General features: G+C 44.4%; 1 protein-coding gene across 1 annotated transcript in view; it reads left to right on the top strand.

The window, feature by feature from the left end:
• Positions 1-460: 460 nt before the first annotated feature.
• ADGRA2 (adhesion G protein-coupled receptor A2) overlaps positions 461-24,688 on the top strand; it is a 172,501-nt gene continuing 148,273 nt past the window's right edge. Inside the window, exon 1 of the mRNA XM_060787760.2 lies at positions 461-828. Coding sequence (XP_060643743.2) covers positions 614-828 — 215 coding nt within the window. The 5' untranslated portion in view covers positions 461-613. The remainder of the gene's footprint in view (positions 829-24,688) is intronic.

Below are 24,688 nucleotides of genomic sequence, written 5' to 3'. Positions count from 1 at the left end.
AAGAAGAAGGAAAGAGGGAAGAGAGAAGGAAGGAAGAGGGAAGATAAAAGGAGGGAAAGAGGGGAGAGAGAAGGAGAGAAAGAGAAGGAGGAGAGAGAGGGAGAAAGAAGAAGGGAAAGAAGGAAGAGAGAAGGAAGGAATAGGGAAGAGAGATGGAGGGGAAGAGAATGAGGAGAGGGAGGGGGAGAGAGAAGAAGGGGAAGAAAGAAGAAGGAAAGAGGGAAGAGAGAAGGAAGGAAGAGGGAAGCGATCTGGAGGGAAAGAGGGAAGGAAAGATGGAAGAGAGAAGGAGGGAAAGAGAAGGGATAATGGGAAGACAGAGAGAAGGAGGGAAGAGAGAAGAAGGAAAGAGGGAAGAGAAGGAGGAAAGAGGGAAGGGAGAAGGAGGGAGGGAAGGAAGGGGTGGGCGGCGCTAGGGCCGCGCGGGGCGGGAGAGGGGCGTGGGGCGCCCTGGCCGTCCTACTCCTCCTCCTCCTCCGGCGTCCGCTCCGCCGAGCCTGGCTCGGGCCATGCCGCGGGGGCAGCATCGGCCGGGCGGGCGGCGGAGAGTCTGCTCTCGGGGCGCGTCGTCGGCGAGGATGGGCTGAGCGGGGCTCTCCGCCCGCCGAGGAGGATGCGTTGCCCGGGGCTGGGTCTGGCGGCGCTGCTCCTGCTGGCTCTGTGGGTCCCGCTGCGGAGCTGCTGCCCGGTGCCCGTGCGGGGCTGCAAGTGCGCGGGCGGGGAGCGGGGCAAGGGCGCCTCGGCGGGACGGAGGAGGGTCAGCTGCACCGGAGGAGACGCCGCCCAGCCCCCGCCCGCCGCCCTCCTGCCCAACGGAACCGTCGCCCTGTGAGTAGCAGGCGCTTAATCAGTTAGTCGCCTTGGTTGTCATTGAATGGCCTTGCAGCTTCAGAGCCTGGCTGTGGAAGGTCCAGGGTGGGAGAAAGAACTCTTGTCTGTTGGAGGCAAGTGTGAATGTTGTATTGAATGGCCTTGTAGCTCCAAAATCTGGCTGTGGAAGGTCCAGGGTGAGAGAAAGAACTCTTGTCTGCTCGAGGCAAGTGTGAATGTTGCAATTGGCCGCCTTGATTGGCATTGAATGGTCTCACAGCTTCAAAGCCTGGCTGTGGAATGTTCAGGGTAGGGGAAAGAACTCTTGTCTGTTGGAGGCAAGTGCGAATGTTGCAATTGAATGGCCTTGCAGCTTCAAAGACTGGCTGTGGAAGGTATACAGTGGGAGAAAGAACTCTTGTCTGTTGGAGTCAAGTGTGAATTTTGTAATTGGCCACCTTGATTTGCATTGAATGGCTTTGCAGCTTCAAAGACTGGCTGTGGAAGGTCCATGGTAGGAGAAAGAACTCTTGTCTGTTGAAGGCAAGTGTGACTGTTGCAATTGAATGGCCTTGCAGCTTCAAAGACTGGCTGTGGAAAGTCCAGAGTGGGAGAAAGAACTCTTACCTGCTTGAGGCAAGTGTGAATGTTGCAATTGGCCACCTTGATTCACATTGAATGGCTTTACAGCTTCAAAGCCTGGCTGTGGAAAGTTCAGGGTGGGAGAAAGAACTCTTGTCTATTGGAGGCAAGGGTGAATGTTGCAATTGAATGGCCTTGCAGCTTCAAAGACTGGGTGTGGAAGGTCCAGGGTGAGAAAAAAACTCTTGCCTGCTGAAAGCAAGTGTGAATGTACCAATTGACCATCTTGATTTGCATTGAATGGCCTTGCAGCTTCAAAGACTGGCTGTGGAAGGTCCAGAGAGGGGAAAGGAACTCTTGTCTGTTGGGGGCAAGTGTGAATGTTGCAATTGGCCACCTTGATTGACATTGAATGGCCTCACAGCCTCAAAGACTGGCTGTGGAATGTTCAGAGTGGGAGAAAGAACTCTTGTCTGTTGGAGGCAAGTGTGAATGTTGCAATTGGCCACCTTGATTGGCATTGAATGGCCTTGCAGCTTCAAAGACTGGGTGTGGAAGGTCCACGGTAGGAGAAAGAACTCTTGTCTGTTGGAGGCAAGTGTGACTGTTGCAACTGGCCATCTTGATACGCACTGAATGGCTTTGCAGCTTCAAACCTGGCTGTGGAAAGTCCACGGTGGGAGAAAGAACTCTTGTCTATTGGAGGCAAGTGTGAATGTTGCAACTGAATAGCCTTGCAGCTTCAAAGCCTGGCTGTGGAAGGTATAGAGTGGGAGAAAGAACTCTTGTCTGTTGGAGGCAAGTGTGACTGTTGCAATTGGCCACCTTGATTCGCACTGAATGGCCTTGTCGCTTCAAGGCCTGGCTGGTTGCTACCTGTAGAATCCTTTGTTGGGAGGTGTTTTTAATCATCCTTGTGGGAAAGTGGAAGGTAAAAGGAAGAGGGGCCGACCAATGGCAAGATGGATAGATGGATCCTTGAAGTGACTGGACTGACCTTGAAGGAGCTGGGGGTGGTGAAGGCCAACAGGGAGCTCTGGCGTGGGCTGGTCCATGAGGTCACGAAGAGTCGGAGACGACTGAACGAATGAACAACAACATCATCCTTGTGGGATGCTTCTCTTATGTCCCCGTATGAGGAGCTGGAGCTGATAGAGGGAGCTCATCCGACTCTCCCCAGATTCGAACCTGCGACCTGTCGGTCTTCAGTCCTGCCGGCACAGGGGTTTAACCCACTGCGCCACTGGGGGCTCCGTTCCACAGATATATAAACCCCATATGCCTAATTTCCATCACACTCCGGAGCAGAGAGTTCCACTGCTGAACAGCTCTCACAGTCAGGAAGTTCTTCCTAATGTTCAGATGGAATCTCCTTTCTTGTAGTTTGAAGCCATTGTTCTCTTGATCCATTGAATCTCCCCAGGCAGTAACCAGCCAGGCTTTGAAGCTGCAAGGCCATTAAATGCTCATCAGAGGTTGTGAGGTCTGTTGGAAACTAGGCAACGAATGATGTCCAGGGTGGGAGAAAGAACTCTTGCCTGTTGGAGGCAAGTGTGAATGTTGCAATTGGCCACCTTGATTTGCACTGAATGGCTTTGAAGCTTCAAAGCCTGGCTGTGGAAGGTCCAGGGTGGGAGAAAGAACTCTTGTATGCTGTTGAATGTATGCTGATCTCACAACCTCTGAGGATGCCTGCCATAGATGTGGGGGAAACGTCAGGAGAGAATGCTTCTGGAACTCACCGCAACGTTTCCATTCAAAGCCAGTGAATACTGTCAGAGAGAATGAGGCTGCATGAGTCCGTCTGTGCTGTGCCGAGATGCCACCCTGTATGGTTTGAGAAAAAATATATTTTTCCATTTTTCGAACCACAATGATGGCGCATAATGAAAGTTGTGTATCCCAAGCGTGTGGTTCTTCCTCCTCCCTTCCTCTGTCAGAAATCAGGAAAGCGGTGCGCCTGTCTCTTTTCATAAAAGTCTGGCCCTTGTGCCAATTTTCCTTTTAGTGGAGGAAGGGACCTTCCTGCCAGAGGGGTTCACGCTTGCCGTGCCTCTTTGCAGCCCGGCCTTCAAGGAAATCTCTGCAGCTGAGTTTTGGCAGCAAGACGGGGGAACTCAGCTTGAGACGCAGAAAGTTAATGCCTCGCATTCAAGGCTCATAAAGGGGAGCGGGGCATGCATTCCTCGCTTTCTCCTTTACTAATGAGGGACTTCAGGGTGGAAACATGCTTGTAGCACAAGCTTCAGTCCTCCGGGTGTTTTGGACTTCAACTCACACAATTCCTAACAGCCTCGGGCCTTGATTCACATTAAATGGCCTTGCAGCTTCAAAGACTGGCTGTGGAAGGTCCAGGGTGGGAAAAAAACTCTTGTCTGTTGGAGGCAAGTGTGACTGTTGCAATTGAATGGCCTTGCAGCTTCAAAGACTGGCTGTGGAAGGTATAGAGTGGGAGAAAGAACTCTTGTCTGTTGGAGGCAAGTGTGACTGTTGCAATTGAATGGCCTTGCAGCTTCAAAGACTGGCTGTGGAAGGTATAGACTGGGAGAAAGAACTCTTGCCTGTTGGAGGCAAGTGTGAATGTTGTAATGAGCCACCTTGATTGACACCGAATGGCCTTGCAGCATCAAAGCCTCACTATGGAAGGTCCACGGTTGGAGAAAGAACTCTTGCCTGTTGGAGGCAATGTTGCAATTGGACATTTTGATTGGCCTTGAAGCTTCAAAGCCTGGCTGTGGAAAGTCCAGGGTGGGAGAAAGAACTCTTGCCTGTTGGAGGCAAGTGTGATGTTGCAGTTGGCCATCCTGATTCGCATTGAATGGCCTGGCAGCTTCAAAGCATGGCTGTGGAAAGTCCAGGGTGGGAGTAAGAACTCTTGCCTGTTGGAGGCAATGTTGCAATTGGCCATCTTGATTGGCACTGAATGGCCTTGCAGCTTCAAAGCCTGGCTGTGGAAGGTCCAGGGTGGGAGAAAGAACTCTTGCCTGTTGGAGGCAAGTGTGAATGTTGCAGTTGGCCACCTTGATCGGCACTGAATTGCCTTGCAGCTTCAAAGCCTGGCTGTGGAAAGTCCATTGTGGGAGAAAGAACTCTTGCCTGTTGGAGGCAATGTTGCAATTGGCCACCTTGATTGTCATTGAATGGCCTTGCAGCTTCAAAGCCTGGCTGTGGAAGGTCCAGGGTGTTAGAAAGAAGTCTTGCCTGTTGCAGGCAATGTTGCAGTTGGCCATCTTGATTGGCATTGAATGGCCTTGCAGCTTCAAAGACTGGCTGTGGAAGGTTCGGGGAGGGAGAAAGAACTCTTGCCTGTTGGAGGCAATCTTGCAATTGGCCACCTTGATTGGCATTGAATGGCCTTGCAGCTTCAAAACCTGGCTGTGGAAGGTCCAGGGTGAGAGAAAGAACTCTTGTCTGTTGTCGATATGTTTATTATTTATTATATTATAATGTAATACAATATAATACTAATAATCATCTATATAAATACATAAAATGTAATATTTGTGTGTGGGATTAACATAACTCAAGAAGCACTTGACGAATTGACACCAAATTTGGACAGAATATGCCTAACAACCCAATGGGATTTATAGTTCACGTATAAATCACCTATAGTTCACCTATCAAAGAGCATTCTGAGCTCCACTAATGATGGAATTGAACCAAACTTGGCACACGGGACTTCCAAGACCAACAGAAAACGATAGGATTGTTGGGCACTGACCTTGAGTTTTGGAGTTATAGTTTACCTACCCCCAGAGAGCACTGTGGACTCAAACAATGATGGATATGGACCACTCTTGACATGACTACTCCATATTCCCAAATATGAACACAGATGGCGTTTGGGGGAAATAGACCTTGACATTTGGAAGTTGTAGTTGCTGGGATTTATAGTTCACCTACAATCAAAGAGCATTCTGAACTCCACTAATGATGGAATTGAACCAAACTTGGCACACAGGACTTCCAAGACCAATAGAAAACACCAGAAGGGTTTGGGGGGCATTGACCTTGAGATCTGGAATTGTAGTTCACCTACATCCAGAGAGCACTGTGGACTCAAACAATGATGGATCTGGACCAAGCTTGGCACGACTACTCAATATGCCCACTGGTGGAGTTCATTCACTGACCTAAATCTGGCACAAGTACCTGATACACCCCAATTTGTATACTGGTGGGATTGGGGGGGATTGATTTTGTCATTTGGGAGTTGTAGTTACGGGGATTTATAGTTCACATACAATCAAAGTGCATTACTGGAAGAGTTTGGTGGGCATTCACCTTGAGTTTTGGAGTTGTAGTTCACTTACTCAATATGCCAAAAAATGAACACTGTTGGAGTTTGGGGGGAATAGAGTTTGACATTTGGGAGTTGTGGTTGCTGGGATTTATAGTTCACCTACAACCAAAGGGCATTCTGTATTCCAGTGATGGAAATGAACCATACTTGGCACACAGAACTCCCATGACCAACAGAAAATACTGGAAAGGTTTGGTGTGCATTGACCTTGAGATTTGGAGTTGTAGTTCACCTACATCCAGAGAGCACTGTGGACTCAAAACAATGATGGATCTGATGGACCAAACTTGGCACAAGTATTCAATATGCCCAAAAATGAACACTGTTGGAGTTTGGGGGAAATTGAGTTTGACATTTGGGAGTTGTGGTTGCTGGGATTTATAGTTCACCTACAACCAAAGGACATTCTGTAGTCCAGTGATGGAAATGAACCATACTTGGCGCACAGAACTCCCATGACCAACAGAAAATGCTGGAAGGGTTTGGTGGCCATTGACCTTGAGATTTGGAGTTGTAGTTCACCTACATCCAGAGAGGAGTGTGGACTCAAAACAATGATGGATCTGATGGACCAAGCTTGGCACAAGTACTCAATATGCCCAGAAATGAATACTGTTAGAGTTTGGGGGAAATAGAGTTTGACATTTGGGAGTTGTGGTTGCTGGGATTTATAGTTCACCTACAACCAAAGAGCATTCTGAACTCCACCAACAATGAAATTAAACCAAACTTGGCACACAGAACTCCCATGACCAACAGAAAATACTGGAAGGGTTTGGTGGGCATTGACCTTGAGTTTGGGAACTGTAGTCAGAACACGATGCTGCTTTTTGTTCGCCTCTGTCCTAAGCTGACTGAGTGCACTTTGGACAGAGTTTGCAGCAATTGAAGTAATTTGGAGACAGAGAGGGAAAGTGGGAGGACAAGAGAGAAACTGGGACCTTGTAAAGGTTCCTGAAAATGTGAGATGGCAGAGGATGAATTGGGGCAGTCCCTGCCAAATCAGAAATCAGGGCATGTTGGCGCCCAGAACCCTCCTGGCTTGCAAAAGGACTTTGCTGGCACATATCTCGTGGTTTCGCCCTTTGGGCAGCCTGCGATGCCTGTCTTTCAAGAGGCTGTGAGGTGGCAGGACCTATCTGGGCATGTACTAACAAGGTTTTAATTCTCTCCTTCGCTGGCTGACCCCTGTGCTAATAGCTTAATGGAAAAAGTACTGTATTCCTAACAAGAGACAGATAGCTCTATAAGGTCATAGCCAGCCGGGCTGTCTCTCACGCAGGAGCCCAAACCTCTTCCAGATGTGGAATTTGTGAGTGAGGCCTCATTTATGCGCCCAGCGTGATTGCTCTGAAATTGCACATTGTCTGGGAGGGGTGAGAGGTGCGGAGAGTGTGGGGAAGAGAAGGGAAGATAAAGTTTCAGCTTAATCTCAATTTCTAGGTCTATTAGAACACTCGGCTGAGGTCCCTTTTAATTCTGTGCCTTTATCTCAGTGGGTACAATCTTAAGGAGATTCCAAATTTCCAAGTTACCTTGCAGGTCTGCTTAAAGTTTTTTATAAAAGAGACTAGCTGTCTCCTGCCACGCGTTGCTGTGGCCCAGTCTGTTGATCTGGAAAATAAAGGGAATGAGAAAATGTTGGTTTCTAATATATGTAATTTCTTTATGCTTGTGGGTAAAGAGTATCAAGGGTCTGGAGAACAAGTCCTATGAGGAGCGGCTTAAGGAGCTGGGCATGTTTAGCCAGAAGAAGAGAAGGCTGAGAGGAGACATGATAGCCATGTATAAATATGTGAGAGGAAGCTACAGGGAGGAGGGAGCAAGCTTATTTTCTGCTTCCCTGGAGACTAGGACGCAATGGAACAATGGCTTCAAACTACAAGAAGGGAGATTCCATCTGAACATGAGGAAGAACTTCCTGACTGTGAGAGCCGTTCAGCAGTGGAACTCTCTGCCCCGGAGTGGGGTGGAGGCTCCTTCTTTGGAAGCTTTTAAACAGGGGCTGGATGGCCATCTGTCAGGGGTGATTTGAATGCAATATTCCTGCTTCTTGGCAGGGGGTTGGACTGGATGGCCCATGAGGTCTCTTCCAACTCTTTGATTCTATGATTCTATGATTCTTGCTGTTTCTTTGTCAGTGTTGTGGTTTGCCCACCCTGGAACATGCAACATATCACTGTCCTTCTTTAAGGGTCCCTTTCAAATCTATGATACTATATCTGTGTGAATCATATCTATCCATCCATCCATCTATGTGGCTGTATGGCTTTTTGTCAGGAGGACTTTGTTTACGTTTTCTTGCCCTGATGAAGGGAGTTGGATTGGATGGTCTTAAGTATTTTCTGATGGTCATGGGGGTTCTGTGTGGGAAGTTTGCCCCGATTCTGTCGTTCGTGGGGTTCAAAATGCCCTTTGATTGTAGGTGAACTGTAAATCCCAGTGACTACAACTTCCAAATGTCAAGGTCTATTTCCCCCAAACTACATCTGTGTTCATATTTGGGCGTATTGAGTGCTCCTGCCAAGTTTGGTCCAGATCCATCATTGTTTGAGTCCACAGTGCTCTCTGGTTGTAGGTGAACTACAACTCCCAAACTGAAGGTCAACCCCCAACAAACCCTTCCAATATTTTCTGTTGGTCATGGGAGTCCTGTGTACCATGTTTGGTTCAATTCCATTGTTGATGGAGTTCAGAATGCTCTTTGATTATAGGTGAACTATAAATCCCAGCAACTACAACTCCCAAGTGTCAAAATTATAATGTTTTGAGTGATGGTCACTCCTTGTGGTGTGAGACATTTTGTTGCCAAATTTGGTGCGATTTCGTTCATTGGTTCGTTTGTTTTTAAGGAACTCATTATGCACAAAGCATTTATAGATAGATAGATAGATAGATAGATAGATAGATAGATAGATAGATAGATAGATAGATAGATAGATTTGTGGTAGAAAATGATTGCAATGTAGGATTTGAAAACTCGTGCTGCTTGGATTTCTGACATTCCAAACCCTCCAACTGTTTTGATTGGATAGAGAAGATTCCAATTAATCCTTAATCATCCTACTTTTTCAGCATCTTTTAAACTGTCCCGGTTTCTCTCTCTCATCCTTCCCTTTTGTCCACAGTTTACTTCAATTACCGCAAATCAAATTCAAAATGTAAAACTGAATTAGGGAGGAGAGGGGAGGATGGGAAGGCTTTTATCACTGGGTTGTTGTGAGTTTTCTGAGGTGTATGGCCATGTTCCAGAAGCATTCTCTCCTGACGTTTCACCTGCATCTATAGCAGGCATCCTCAGAGGTTTTACTTATTTCTAACATGTTTACCCCGCCCTTCTCAACCCCTGGGGGGACTCAGGGCGGCTTACAATTGGCAATAATTCAATGCTGCATCATAAAACACAGAATAAAAAATATAATAATTAAACATGAACATTAATAAATAAAGATTAAAACAGTATACTTACACTCTGATTAGCTATTGCCCGTCTGGTGGCTGCTTAGCTAGCCATCTACTAATGATTACTCCGCTTAACTTATCCAAATCCTCTTCCATGCCATAGTCAAACATTATCAATTGTCCTTTAACCTGATTGCCCGAATATCTGGTCCCACAGCCACGTTTTAACCTTTTTTCTAAAGGTGAGGAGGGATGACGATGACCTAATTTCCCTGGGGAGCAAATTCCACAGGCAGGGGGCCACCACCGAGAAGGCCCTGTCCCTCATCCCTGCCAAGCGTGTTTGAGATAAAGGCGGGGCTGAGAGCAGGGCCTCTCCAGAAGATCTTAAGAAGGAGATACGTTCGGACAGGTATGCCTTAGGGTTTTATTTAATTGCAATTTCCAAACAGTCTTCAAAGGCAACCCCACGTAGAGCGCATTGCAGTAATCTATTCAGGATGTGACAAGAGCGTGGACCACCGTAGCCAGATCCATCTTCCCAGGGTATGGGCACAGCTGGCGCACAAGATTTAATTGTGCAAAAGCTCTCCCGGCCATAAGCATAAGTGAGCATAAGTATGTTTTAGCAGCTTTTTAAAGGTGGGGAGAGAAGGGGCAGTTTTAAGTTTTTAGGGAGGGAGTTCCAGAGGCGAGGCTATTCCTTATTCTCTTATTGCATTAAGAACTTAGTTGTCCAAAAGCTTGATCACATACAGCCCAGAAACATCAGAGAAACCCAGTGATTCCAGCCATGTCTTTCATACATATAGACACATATTGTATAGCTACAGCCACCTAGCCTTCTAGAGCAGCCTGTGGGTCGGAACCCTGGGGGGGGGGGGGTCACGAGAGGGTGTCATCTGGGTTCTGTGTGGAAAGTTAGGTCCAATTCTATTGGTGGAGTTCAGAATACTCTTTTGATTGTAGGTGAACTATAAATCCCAGCAACTACAACTCCCAAATGTCAAGGTCTATTTTCCCCAAACTCAGCCAGTGTTCACATTTGGGCATATTGAGGATTCGTCCCAAGTTTGGACCAGATCCATCATTGTTTGAGTCCACAGTGCTCTTGGAATGTAGGTGAACTACGACTCCAAAACTCAAGGTCAATGCCCACCACACCCTTCCAGTATATTCTGTTGGTCGTCATGGGAGTTCTGTGTGCCAAGTTTGGTTCAATTCCATCATTGGTGGAGTTCAGAATGCTCTTTGATTGTAGATGAACTATATCCCAGCAACTACAACTCCCAAATGTCAAGGTGTATTGTCCCCAAACTCCGCCAGTGTTCACATTTGGGCATATTGAGTCTTTGTCCCAAGTTTGGTCCAGATCCATCATTGTTTGAGTCCACAATGCTCTCTGCATGTAGTGGAACTACATCTCCAAAACTCAAGGTCAATGCCCACCAAACCCTTCCAGTATAAGTTCTTGTGGGTTTTTTCGGGCTATATGGCCATGTTCTAGAGGCATGCCTCTAGAACATGGCCATATAGCCCGAAAAAAACCCACAAGAACTTAGTGATTCCAGCCATGAAAGCCTTCGACAACACCTTCCAGTATATTCTGTTGGTCATCATGGGATTTCTGTGTGCCAAGTTTGGTTCAGTTCCATCATTCGTGGAGTTCAGAATGCTCTTTGATTGTAGATGAACTATAAATCCCTGCAACTACAACTCTCAAATGACAAAACCAATCCCTCCCCCCCAACCTCACCAGCATTCAAATTTGGGTATTTGTGCCAAATTTGGTCCAGTGAATGAAAATACATCCTGCATATCTGATATTTACATGACAATTCATAACAGTAGCAAAATGACAGTTATGAAGTAACAACGAAAATAATGTTATGGTTGGGGGTCACCACAACATGAGGAACTGTATTAAGGGGTCACGGCATTAGGAAGGTTGAGAACCACTGCTCTAGAGAGTTCGAAACATGCAACTAACCACTTCTTTTGGGCCAGACTAGCATTTGGTATCTAGTTTGATTTGCCAATGGATTGGCACAGTCCAGCAATAGTTAACCAAGTGTCCTGCCTCTTTTCAGAGCTTGGCAGCGTCAAGAGTACAGTCTGACTGCTCATGTGTCATTCACAAATAATAACCGGGCAATCCCTCTGCGCTTTAAACGCACTGAGCAAATGTTTGATCGGACATTCCACTGAAAGCATGTTGGGTCGAAGGGAGAGCTGAATGGCGGAAACGTAGCAGGGTTTAGTTCACGTCTACGGGATGGGACATGCTCTTCGAGGGGGGGACTCACGCCTCTGCCATCGTCAAAAGGATATCGAAGAGTGCATTATGCGGTTTAAAATAGACCCAAAGACTACTTTGCAGACAAATCTTAGGTTTTGTCAATACTGCAACGTATGATGGGTTCGGAACCGCAGGAAATAACTTCCCCAAAACATTTGCGAAGAGCTTTGGAAAAGTTGTTTTGGGGGCTAAAAATCCCAGAACCCCCCTTGAAGTGGATAGCAATAGTTCCAAAAAGATCAACCACATCACCATTACAAGCACGAAGATCATTTATTTTATACCATTTTGTTCCCAATTCTAAGACTCAGGACATTATCATTGTTGTTCATTCGTTCAGTCGTCTCCGACTCTTCGTGACCTCATGGACCAGCCCACGCCAGAGCTCCCTGTCGGCCATCACCACCCCCAGCTCCTTCAAGGTCAGTCCAAGGTCAGTCCAAGGTCAGACATTATCATAGAATCATAGAATCAAAGAGTTGGAAGAGAGCTCATGGGCCATTCAGTCCAACCCCATTCTGCCAAGAAGCAGGAATATTGCATTCAAATCACCCCTGCAGATGGCCATCCAGCCTCTGTTTAAAAGCTTCCAAAGAAGGAGCCTCCACCACACTCCAGAGCAGAGAGTTCCACTGCTGAACGGCTCTCACAGTCAGGAAGTTCTTCCTCATGTTCAGATGGAATCTCCTCTCTTGTAGTTTGAAGCCATTTTTCCGCGTCCTAGTCTCCAGGGAAGTAGAAAACAAGCTTGCTCCCTCCTCCCTGTGGCTTCCTCTCACATATTTATACTGTCTGTCTGTCTGTCTGTCTGTCTATCTATCTATCTATCTATCTATCTATCTACCTACCTACCTACCTACCTACCTACCTACCATGTTTGTCTGTCTGTCTGTCCCACCATCAATCTCTCTATTGATTTACCTACCTGTCATGTCTTTCTGTCTACCTACCTACCTACCATGTTTGTCTGTCCACCCATCTCTATATTGATTTACCTACCTACCATGTTTGTCTGTCCATCTATCCATCCACCCATCTATTGATTTGCTTACCTACCTACCTACCATGTTTGTCTGTCCATCCATCTCTCTATTGATTTACCTACCTACCATGTCTGTCTCTGTCTGTCTGTCTGTCTACCTGCCATGTTTGCCTGTCCATCTGTCCATCCATCCATCTCTCTATTGATTTACTTACCTACCTACCATGTCTGTCTGTCTATCTATCTAACTACCTACCTACCTACCTACCTACCTACCTACCTTGTTTGTCTGTCCATCTGTCCATCCATCCATCCACCCACCTCTCTATTGATTTACCTACTTACCTACCTACCTACCTACCTACCTACCTACCATGTCTATCTATCTATCTATCTATCTATCTATCTATCTATCTATCTATCTATCATCTATCTATCTATTTACCTACCTATCATATTTGTCTGTCCGTCTGTCCATCCATCATCCATCCATCTCTCTATTGATTTACCTACCTTCCTACCATGTCTGTCTGTCTGTCTATCTATCTATCTATCTATCTATCTATCTATCTATCTATCTATCATAACTACCTACCAACCAACCAACCAACCCTATTTGTCTATCTATCTTAATATTGATCGTAATGTTCTGAAACACGTATATAGTACAGAACTATCTTTCAATTTACCTACCTTATTGATCTGTCTGTCTCTATCCACCGAGATGGTGGCCTCTTGGCTGTGGAACGCCCTCCCTATAGATATTAACATTCTGGGAAAAAAGTCAAGACGTGGCTTTTTGAACAAGCGTTTCCAAATGCAGAGTAACTGACACAGGAGAATGGAACGAATAGACAATGAGTCCGGACAACGTTTTTAACAAGGAGACACTATGAATTTATATTTTATTGATTTGTTTAGTTTTATTTATTGTCAAAGGCAATATATTTTATTGATTTGTTTAGTTTTTATTATAGATTATGTTTTTAATTGTATTTATGACATTGTTGGAGGAAAGTTCTGAGAGTGCCTTGGACTGCGAGAAGATCCAACCAGTCCATCCTCCAGGAAATAAAGCCCGACTGCTCACTGGAGGGAAGGATACTAGAGACAAAGTTGAAGTACTTTGGCCACATCATGAGGAGACAGGAAAGCCTAGAGAAGACAATGATGCTGGGGAAAGTGGAAGGCAAAAGAAAGAGGGGCCGACCAAGGGCAAGATGGATGGATGGCATCCTTGAAGTGACTGGACTGACCTTGAAGGAGCTGGGGGTGGTAACGGCTGACAGGGAGCTCTGGCGTGGACTGGTCCATGAGGTCACGAAGAGTCGGAGACGACTGAACGAATGAACAACAACATGACATTGTAAGCATTGAATTTTGCCCTGTTAACTGCCTTGAGTCGCCTGCGGGCTGAGAAAGGCGGTATACAAATACAGTAAATAAATAAATACTTTTTGGACCTTGTTGTTCTGGGGAATTTTAGAAGCCATAATCTGAAAAATGACTTTCCAAAATCTTGGTAGGACACTCCCCACCTACACACTCTCCATGCACTGAAAACGGCCTGTCTCTCATTAGCTTTGTGTGCATGTGCTTTGAATTACTGCAGTCTTAACAACAAGCAAGAGCAGAGCTCGGAAAGCGAAGGAAGCCTAAGCCCCTTCTCTTTCAACTCCCTCTTTTGCTATCCAAAGGTGGTCAAGGGGAGGCCTGCCTTTTTCTCTTCTTTTTTTTGCCATTTCCTTCCCCCCATCTTTTGCGGCACACCTCGGTCCTCCTGGCGGCTCTCTGACTGAATTTCCCTACATCCTTTTTAGGTCTGGCGCAGAGGAAGTTTATTGTTTTAGCGGCCCGTTTCTGGAGCTATTATTTATCCAAGTGGATTCCAGTGTGCTTGAGAAAATAACCTTGTGTTTTCCTTTCAGATTCTCATTTGAGGATTAGACAGGGAGGGGTGTGTGTGTATGTGTGCATTGCCCCAAATAAGCCAGACTTTTCGGTCCTTTCGTGGCCAGTGTGTGTGCGCAGCTCTCAAATGGTGTGGCCACAAGAGATTTGTGCCCGGCAATTAAATGGCATTAGCCTCAAACTGCAAGAAACTCGAGGTGACTGTTAAGGCTGCTTTGGAGAGGGTTGGCTCAGAGTGGGACGTGGCACTGGATCAAGGTTTTGAAGGAAATCCCATTTTCTAACCAAAGGATCGTGTTGGCCTTTGCTTTGTCCAAGGGGAAGCCCCGCACGACAGTACATGTTTGCCTAGTGGCCTACTTTGCTGGTTATTCAGCCTGACCGCGGTCTTTTCCTTCCTAAGCCGCACATTGTTTGATGGGATCTCTCCATCCTTCGCTCAATTAGGCAATGACTTTATTGTTTGGCTTTGCGTTTCCCAGACATTGGCCGGCACAGATCGTGGGATGTTGCTTCCACTCCTGCCCCCAAATTGCAATTGCGGTCTCTTTCTCTCCCTAACGACAAAACATTCAGGTGTGGAAATGTGTGGGGCGTCACCATTATTTATTTGTCGTGTCAGGGCAACCAGTCAATTATATTACATTTCTAACAGAACAAAGCAAACAAACAGTCAGAATACAAAATTTGTGGTTTGGTAGTTGATTAAATGTCCTTTGACCAGTATCTGGCCCCTTGGAGTGCTTCTGGTGTTACCGCAAGAAGGTCCTCCCTTGTGCATGTGGCAGGGCTCAGGGTGCATTGCAGCAGGTGGTCAGTGGTTTGCTCGTCTCCACACTCGCATATCGTGGATTCCACTTTGTAGCCCCATTTCTTGAGGTTGGCTATGCATCTCGTGGTGCCAGAGCGCAGTCTGTTCAGCGCCTTCCAAGTCTCCCAGGAGGAAGTCTCTCATTTGGTATCAGCCATTGGTTGAGGTGCTGGGTTTGAGCCTGCCACTTTTGGACTCTCGCTTGCTGAGGTGTTCCAGCTAGTGTCTCTGTAGATCTTAGAAAACTATTTCTAGATTTAAGTCGTTGACGTGCTGGCTGATACCCAAACAGGGGATGAGCTGGGGATGTCTCTGCCTTGGTCCTTTCACTATTGGCTGCTACTTCCCGGCGGATGTCAGGTGGTGCGATACAGGCTAAGCAGTGTAATTTCTCCAGTGGTGTAGGGCGCAGACACCCGTGATAATGCAGCATGTCTCATTAAGAGCCACATCCACTGTTTTAGTGTGGTGAGATATGTTCCACACTGGGCATGCGTACTCAGCAGCAGAGTAGCACAGCGCAAGGGCAGATGTCTTCACTGTATCAGGTTGTGTTCCCCAGGTTGTGCCAGTCAGCTTTCATATGATATTGTTTCTAGCACCCACTTTTTGCTTGATGTTCAGGCAGTGCTTCTTGTAGGTCAGAGTACGGTCCAGAGTGACTCCCAGGTATTTGGGTGCGCTGCAGTGCTCCAGTGGGGTTCCTTCCCATTGATTTCCACATTTGATTTAAATCGGTGTTTCTCAACCTTCCTAATGCCGCAACCCCTTAATACTGTTCCTCATGTTGTGGTGACCCCCAACCATAACATTATTTTTGTTGCTATTTCATAACTATGATTTTGCTACTGTTATGAATCGTAATGTAAATACCTGATATAGAATCATAGAAACATAGAGCTGGAAAGAGACCTCAAAGGCCATCCAGTCCAACCCCTATTTGGGTTTCCACCAAAATTGCATTCAAATCACCCCCAGCAGATGGCCATCCATCCTCTGTTTAAAAGCTTTCAAAGAAGAAGCCTCAATCACACTCCGGGGCAGAGAATCATAGAATCAAAGAGTTGGAAGGGACCTCATGGGCCATCCAGTCCAACCCCATTCTGCCAAGAAGCAGGAATATTGCATTCAAATCACCCCTGACAGATGGCCATCCAGCCTCTGTTTAAAAGCTTCCAAAGAAGGAGCCTCCACCACACTTCGAGGCAGAGAGTTCCACTGCTGAACGGCTCTCACAGTCAGGAAGTTCTTCCTCATGTTCAGATGGAATCTCCTTTCTTGTAGTTTGAAACCATTGTTTTGCATCCTAGTCTCCAGGGAAGCAGAAAACAAGCTTGCTCCCTCCTCCCTGTGGCTTCCTCTCACATATTTATACATGGCTATCATATCTCCTCTCAGCCTTCTCTTCTTCAGGCTAAACATGCCCAGCTCCTTAAGCCGCTCCTCATAGGGCTTGTTCTCCAGACCCTTGATCATTTTAGTCGCCCTCCTCTGGACACATTCCACTGCTGAACAGCTCTCACAGTCAGGAAGTTCTTCCTCATGTTCAGATGGAATCTCCTTTCTTGTAGTTTGAAGCCATTGCTCTGTGTCCTAGTCTCCAGGGAAGCAGAAAACAAGTTCGCTCCCTCCTCCAATGACTTAATCTCACATATTTATACATGGGTTTCATGTCTCCCCTCAGCCTTCTCTTCTTCAGGCTAAACATGCCCAGCTTTTTAAGCCGCTCCTCATAGGGTTTGTTCTCCAGACCCTTGATCATTTGAGTCGCCCTCCTTTGGACACATTCCAGCTTGTTAACACCTCTCTTCTAATGTGGTGCTCAGAATTGGACACAATATTCCAGCTGTGGTCTAACCAAGGCAGAATAGAGCATGGTGAGCATGACTTCCCTGGATCTAGACACTATGCTCCTATTGATGCATGACAAAATCTCATTGGCTTTTTTTCCCCCGCCGCATCACATTGTTGGCTCATGTTTAACTTGTTGTTCACGAGGACTCCAAGGTCTTTTTCACACGTACTGCTCTCAAGCCAGGCGTCGTCCTCCATTCTGTATCTTTGCATTTCATTTTTTCTGCCAAAGTGGAGTATCTTGCATTTGTCCCTGTTGAACTTCATTTTGTTAATTTTGGCCCATCTCCCTAATCTGTGAAGATAATTTGAATTCAGGATGTATTTTCATTCACTGGACCAAATTTGGCACAAATACCTGATAGGCCACAATTTGAATACTGGTGGGATTGGGATGGGGTTGAGTTTGTCATTTGGGAGTTGTAGTTGCTGGGATTTATACTTACCTACAATCAAAGAGCATTCTGAACTCCACCAATGGTGGAATTGAACCAAACGTGACACACAGAACTCCCATGGGGAAAATAGAACTTGACCTTTGGGATACTTTTCCCTTTGTTTTCAACCCCCAACGTGCCTTAATGCTAGTGATTGTTGCTACGTTTTAAACTCAAATTCCGTACATTATGTTTATGCTTAATAGTCATTTTTGTCTGTAGCCAGTTGATACAGCCAGTTGGGTTTTAAAGTGAAAGAGGAACTTTCTTTCGTGTGAAGAACCTTGGTGGATTATGTTGAGTGGAATAATTTACCAAGCAGCGCATCCCACATTCTGGCATCAATTATGTGCTGGCTGAGGATGGGGGAATTGTGTTTTCCAAGCAGTGCTATTTTGTGGTTTAGATGCTATGAAAATGCAGTTTGGGGAAGGGTTATAGCTCAGCACAGAATGCATTCTTTGTTTAGAAAAGATACCAAGTCTAGAAAACATTCCTGGCATCTTACAAGGACTCTAGGAAAGAGCCTTGTCTAAACCAGTGTAGATCAGGGATAGGGAATGAACGGCTCTCCAGAAGTTGTTGGACTTCATCTCCCATCATCTCTCACCACTGCTTGATGCTTGATAGAAGCAGTGAAATTATATTTGTGGAAGACCAAGTTCCCCAAGCCCCTGATTTAGATGTTAGTGGATAAGTTTGTTGGATTGGTCAGTGTGTTAACTGAAAAATGCAAAGCACGAAGCTGATTGGTTGGGCCATGCCTGAGAAGCTAGCTGAGCCTGGGACTTTTGGCAACAGTTACATGTTTAGGTTTTCAGTGCAGGAGCTTGCCGAGGGACAGGGAATGGACTTCATCTCCCATAATCTCAGTGCAGGAGCTTGCCGAGGGACAGGGAATGGACTTCATCTTCCATAATCTCTCACCACTGCTTGATGCTTGATAGAAGCAGTGAAATTATATTTGTGGAAGACCAAGTTCCCCAAGCCCCTGATGTAGATGTTAGTGGATGAGTTTGTTGGATTGGTCAGTGTGTTAACTGAAAAATGCAAAGCACGAAGCTGATTGGTCGGGCCATGTCTGAGATACTAGTTGAGCCTGGGACTTTTGGCAACAGTTACATGTTTAGGTTTTCAGTGCAGGAGCTTGCCGAGGGACAGGGAATGGACTTCATCTTCCATAATCTCTCACCACTGCTTGATGCTTGATAGAAGCAGTGAAATTATATTTGTGGAAGACCAAGTTCCCCAAGCCCCTGATGTAGATGTTAGTGGATGAGTTTGTTGGATTGGTCAGTGTGTTAACTGAAAAATGCAAAGCACGAAGCTCATTGGTTGGGCCATGCCTGAGAGGCTAACTGAGCCTGGGACTTTTGGCAACAGTTACATGTTTAGGTTTTCAGTGCAGGAGCTTGCCGAGGGATAGGGAATGAATGGCTCTCCAGAAGTTGTTGGACTTCATCTCCCATCATCTCTCACCACTTGAAAGAAGCAGTGAAATTATATTCATGGAAGACCAAGTTCCCCAAGCCCCTGATGTAGATGTTAGTGGATGGGTTTGTTGGAGCATGTAAAAATGAATTGGTCAGTGTGTTATCTGAAAAATGCAAAACACGAAGCTGATTGGTCGGGCCATGCCTGAGATACTAGCTGAGCCCAGGACTTTGGCAACAGTTACATGTTTAGGTTTTCAGTGCAGGGTCTTGCTGAGGGATGGGGAATGAATGGCTCTCCAGAAGTTGTTGGACTTCATCTCCCATCATCTCTCACCACTGCTTGATGCTTGATAGAAGCAGTGAAATTATATTTGTGGAAGACCAAGTTCCCCAAGCCCCTCATGTAGGTGTTAGTGGATGGGTTTGTTGGATTGGTCAGTGTGTTAACTGAAAAATGCGAAGCACGAAGCTGATTGGTTGGGCCATGCCTGAGAGGCTAGCTGAGCCTGGGACTTTTGGCAACAGTTACATGTTTAGGTTTTCAGTGCAAGAGCTTGCCGAGGGACAGGGAATGGACTTTATCTCCCATAATTTCTCACCACTGTTTTATGCCTGATAGAAGCAGTGAAATTATATTTGTGAAAGACCAAGTTCCCCAAGCCCCTGATGTAGATGTTAGTGGATGAGTTTGTTGGATTGGTCAGTGTGTTAACTGAAAAATGCAAAGCACGAAGCTGATTGGTTGGGTCATGCCTGAGAGGCTAGCTAAGCCTGGGACTTTTGGCAACAGTTACATGTTTAGGTTTTCAGTGCAGGGTCTTGCCGAGGGATGGGGAATGAATGGCTCTCCAGAAGTTGTTGGACTTCATCTCCCATCATCTCTCACCACTGCTTGATGCTTGATAGAAGCAGTGAAATTATATTTGTGGAAGACCAAGTTCCCCAAGCCCGTGATGTAGATGTTTGTTGGATTGGTCAGTGTGTTGACTGAAAAATGCAAATCACGAAGCTGATTGGTTGGGCCATGCCTGAGAAGCTAGCTGAGCCTGGGACTTTTGGCAACAGTTACATGTTTAGGTTTTAAGTGCAGGAGCTTGCCGAGGGATAGGGACTAAATGGCTCTCCAGAAGTTGTTGGACTTGATCTCCCATCATCTCTCACCACTGCTTTATGCTTGATAGAAGCAGTGAAATTATATTTGTGGAAGACTAAGTTCCCCAAGTCCCTGATGTAGATGTTAGTGGATGGGTTTGTTGGAGCATGTAAAAATGAATTGGTCAGTGTGTTAACTGAAAAATGCAAAACACGAAGCTGATTGGTCGGGCCATGCCTGAGATACTAGCTGAGCCCAGGACTTTGGCAACAGTTACATGTTTAGGTTTTAAGTGCAGGAGCTTGCCGAGACAGTTTCGTATTTCTGCTTCTGGGCTGCTGGAAGAAGGTTCCTCACATGGACTACTAAGGACATTGTGTGAGTCAATCCAACAGTTCACTAAATATATGTTGCTCTGCCTAACATAAACTAAACACCTTATTCTTTACTTATCATCTGCGTGGCATATCTTTTCTCTAGCAAGAGGAGTGTGGATTGGTAAAGACGTGAACTATGTATTATTTTGTACTGTCGAAGGCTTTCATGGCCGGAATCACTGGGTTGTTGTAGGTTTTTTTGAGCTATATGGCCATGGTCTAGAGGCATTCTCTCCTGACGTTTTGCTTGCATCTATGGCAAGCATCCTCAGAGGTAGTGAGGTATGTTGGAACTAGGAAAATGGGTTTATACATCTGTGGAATGACCAGGGTGGGACAAAGGCCTCATGTCTGCTAGAGCTAGGTGTGAATATTTCAACTGACCACCTTGATTAGCATATAATGGCCTGACTGCCTGGAGCAAACACTTGTTGAGAGGTGATTATATGTCCTTGTTTGTTTCCTCTCTGTTGTGCTGTTGTAGAAGTCATTGTCCCACTGAAAGTAGCTAGTGGTGAGGCAATGGTGAAACAGAGCTGTGATGTCTTCTGGGAACCTCTGGTTGATTAGTGCAACGGTGTCTGCTACGGGACAATACCAACGACAAACTGATCAGCTTCGATGTGGTGTCTCTATTTACCATGGTCCCGGTAGCAGACAAACACGAATCAAGGAACATGAAAGGCACTGCAGACTCCTTCAACCAGAGAAGTCAGCCATAGCAGAGCACCTGATGAACCAACCTGGACACAGCATATTATTTGAGAACACAGAAATGCTGGACCACTCTCACAACCACCATGTCAGACTACACAGAGAAGCCATTGAAATCCACAAGCATGTGGACAATTTCAACAGAAAGGAGGAAACCATGAAAATGAACAAAATCTGGCTACCAGTGTTAAAAAACTATAAAATTACAACAGCACAACAACAGAGAGGAAACAAACAAGGACATCTAATCACCTCTCAACAAAAGTTTGCTTCAGGCACTGTCAGGCCATTATATGCTAATCAAGGTGGTCAATTGAAACATTCACACCTAGCCCCAACAGACAATAGTCCTTTGTCCCACCCTGGTCATTCCACAGATATATAAACCCTTTTTCCTAGTTCCAACAGACCTCACCATCTCTGAGGATGCTTGCCATAGATGCAGGCAAAATGTCAGGAGAGAATGCCTCTAGACCATGGCCATATAGCCCGAAGAAACCTACAACAACCTATGTATGATTTTCATTCCGTCACAGAGTTTGCTTAATGGTCTGTTTCTGAACTTTCCTCAACACATTTATTATAATAATAATAATAATAATAATAATAATAATAATACTTTATTTATATACTTCTCCATCTCCCTGAGAGGACTCAGAGCGGTTCCCAGGTAACATCACAAAACATACAAAGTAAAAACAACATAACCATAAGATTAACAAAACAAAATATAAGCATAAAAATTGTCACCATAACACACATATATTAAAGGTTTTCAATATATATTTATTGATGAACTATGGACAAACTTCGGGTTCCTTGTTTGTCTTTTCTTCTTCTCTTCATGATATGTATTGCATGTCATTTTGAACCACGCTCTGATGTCACTTGATCACATATGTTCTGTTTTTCACCTGTAAAATGTTGGAGGATCTGCAGCTGGAAACTTTGCTCTCTTTCATAAAATACTCATGATATTTTGCTCTGTTATCCCCATCCTGCACTAAGTAGGCACTCAGTTGGGCCTGAACCAGTATCCAGTTACTGAAAGCCTGATTTGCTCTCAGGCTTTCTAAGGCAGACATGGCTTCCTGCAAGTCCTCCTTCCAACCTCCTTCCAGCCTTCACAATATCAGCCCAGTTCTAAGCCAAACCCAGAGTGCACAAGCCCTGTGTAAATAAACAGAACAAGAAGCGGGTCAATAACAGGAAACTGGCTGGTCAGCGCAGGCAGGAGAGCAGTTTAGTCAACGCTCCATCGCCAAACAGGCTGTGCCTATTCACAATCTGGGTCTGTCATATAATCCTGTGCACTCAATCACAAACCTCCGGAAATGGCTAGTTCTGAGGAAAAGCTTCTTTGGGACAAATAAGGAAAGCTCTGCTTGGATTGACTTTCTGTTTTAGCTTGTAGCTTGACATGGATTCCTCCAGAATGTGTTTCTTGGGTGGAGTGAGTGATGTAGGAGAGAGGAATGAGAAATGGGTTACATCCATAAATGTATATGGATAGGCACAATGTATATAAATGGACCTGATCGTAAAGACACCTGGAAGACTGGAGTTTTGGAATCTCTGCTCTAGATCCTCCAACAGATTTGGAGGACATTGAGGACATTGATTTGGAGGACACTTGGAGGACATTGACAACAGATTCATACCGGAGGACGTAGAGATTATTAGAGAGCATATTTTTACTGAGTCTGTGAATACCTTATATATTTGAGCATAAGTCGAGTTTTCCAGTCCTTTTTTTTAGGATGAAGAAGCCCCCTTGGCTTATACACAAGTCAAACTTATTTATTATTTTACTCTGTTATTATTTTTATTTTTATTACATTTAATAGTTTACTCTATTATTATGATTACATTTACATTACTTTATTATTATTGTTGTTGTTGTTTTACTCTATTTACTATTATTATTAATATCATAGAATCATAGAATCAAAGAGTTGGAGGAGACCTCATGGGCCATCCAGTCCAACCCCATTCTGCCAAGAAGCAGGAAAATTGCATTCAAAGCACCCCCGACAGATGGCCATCTAGTCTCTGTTTAAAAGCTTCCAAAAAAGGAGCCTCTTTATTATTTTATATAATTTATTTTACTCTATTATTATTACATTTGTTATTTTACTCTAATATTATAATTACATTTATTATTTTACTCTATTATTATTTATTGTTGTACTCTATTTACTATTGTTATTATTAAATGTATTATTTTTCTCTATTAAATTTATTATTTTACTCCATTATTATTGTAAAGAACGTATCAATGCCACCAATAAAATGTAAAGACGTGGTGTTAATCCCACCAAATGGGACCACCAAAATTGTAAGAAAGTTCCTAGACTGCTATTAAATTAAACTGCCACCAATAAGTTTAGAGACGCTGGTCTTAAAGTCTCTATTTATCCCTATTTGCGTTGTGAGGTAACTTTGGTAGAGTGGAATGCACCGAACGTAAAATCAATGGAGGAGGCAGATTTAAAATACAAAGAGAACAAGTTTATTATTAAACAAAGCGTAACTGTTGCAATATTGAGATGTTGAGCTTGGCATATGCTTGATGGTTACAAAATGGCTTGGTTGAGATACATTCAGGCTTTAGATGTTACAATCTTATAAACTCCTTCTTCAGTGAAGTGCTTTATTATTTCAGTGTTCCCTGTTGTGAATATTCACACTGTTTGTCCTATACCGGATCAAACCACTGATCTCCAGTCTTCCACTACTGGCGATCCTAAAACCCCCTCTGTTAGATTCTTTTTAACTCAAGCAATCTAACGAGGTTTCCCTTCAGCTACCTTGCTGAAGAAATATTCACAAACACTAAAACTAACTGAATCTATACTGCTTCACTCCACAGAGCCCTAACTGACTCTGCTCCTCCTCTCAGGGTCTCATCCTCCTGACTGAAAATTAACTGTCACTTTCAAACCTTTTTCTCCTTAAGCTCCGCCCACCTCCTCTTCTTGCCTTGTCACCATGGCAACCTATCTCTCACAGCTAGGACATGGCAACCAATGTAAAACATAAATACAGTTTAAACACATTATAAATAACACTTTATAATAAACATATCTCTACATTATCATTACATTTATTATTTTATTGTATTTATTATTATAACATTTATTATTTCACTCTATTTATTATTGTTAAATATTATTTTACTCTATTTTAATTATTAAATGTATTATTTTACTTTATTATTTTACTGACACTTTATTATTATTTTATTATTACTTTATTATATTATTATTTCTATTACAATTATTATTTCACTCTATTATTGTTGTTATATTTTTTATTTTACTCTATTATTATTACATTTACATTATTTTACTCTATAATTTTTATTACATTTATTATTTTACTCTATTATTATTGGAAGGCTACTTAAGCACTTTTACATTGACGAAGGTTAAAATAACTGTTTAATCAGAGTTTGACAGTCTTATCTTAAATTACAGTTTTATGTAAATATTCAAAAACATTTAACCCATGGCTGCCTCAGTTTAATGTAATTTTATTGGTATCTATTTTCATTTTGAAATTTACCATTCGCGGCTGCATTTCCCACCCTTGGCTTATACTTGAGTCAATACATTTTCCCAGTGTTTTTGTGCTAAAATTAGGTGCCTTGGCTTATATTCAGGTCGGCTTAT

This window comes from Anolis sagrei, chromosome 7 (genome assembly GCF_037176765.1).
Source record: "Anolis sagrei isolate rAnoSag1 chromosome 7, rAnoSag1.mat, whole genome shotgun sequence".
Taxonomy (NCBI): Eukaryota; Metazoa; Chordata; class Lepidosauria; order Squamata; family Dactyloidae; genus Anolis; species Anolis sagrei.
The sequence above is the reverse complement of the archived record's forward strand: the minus strand, read 5'-3'. Positions and strand labels throughout refer to the sequence as shown.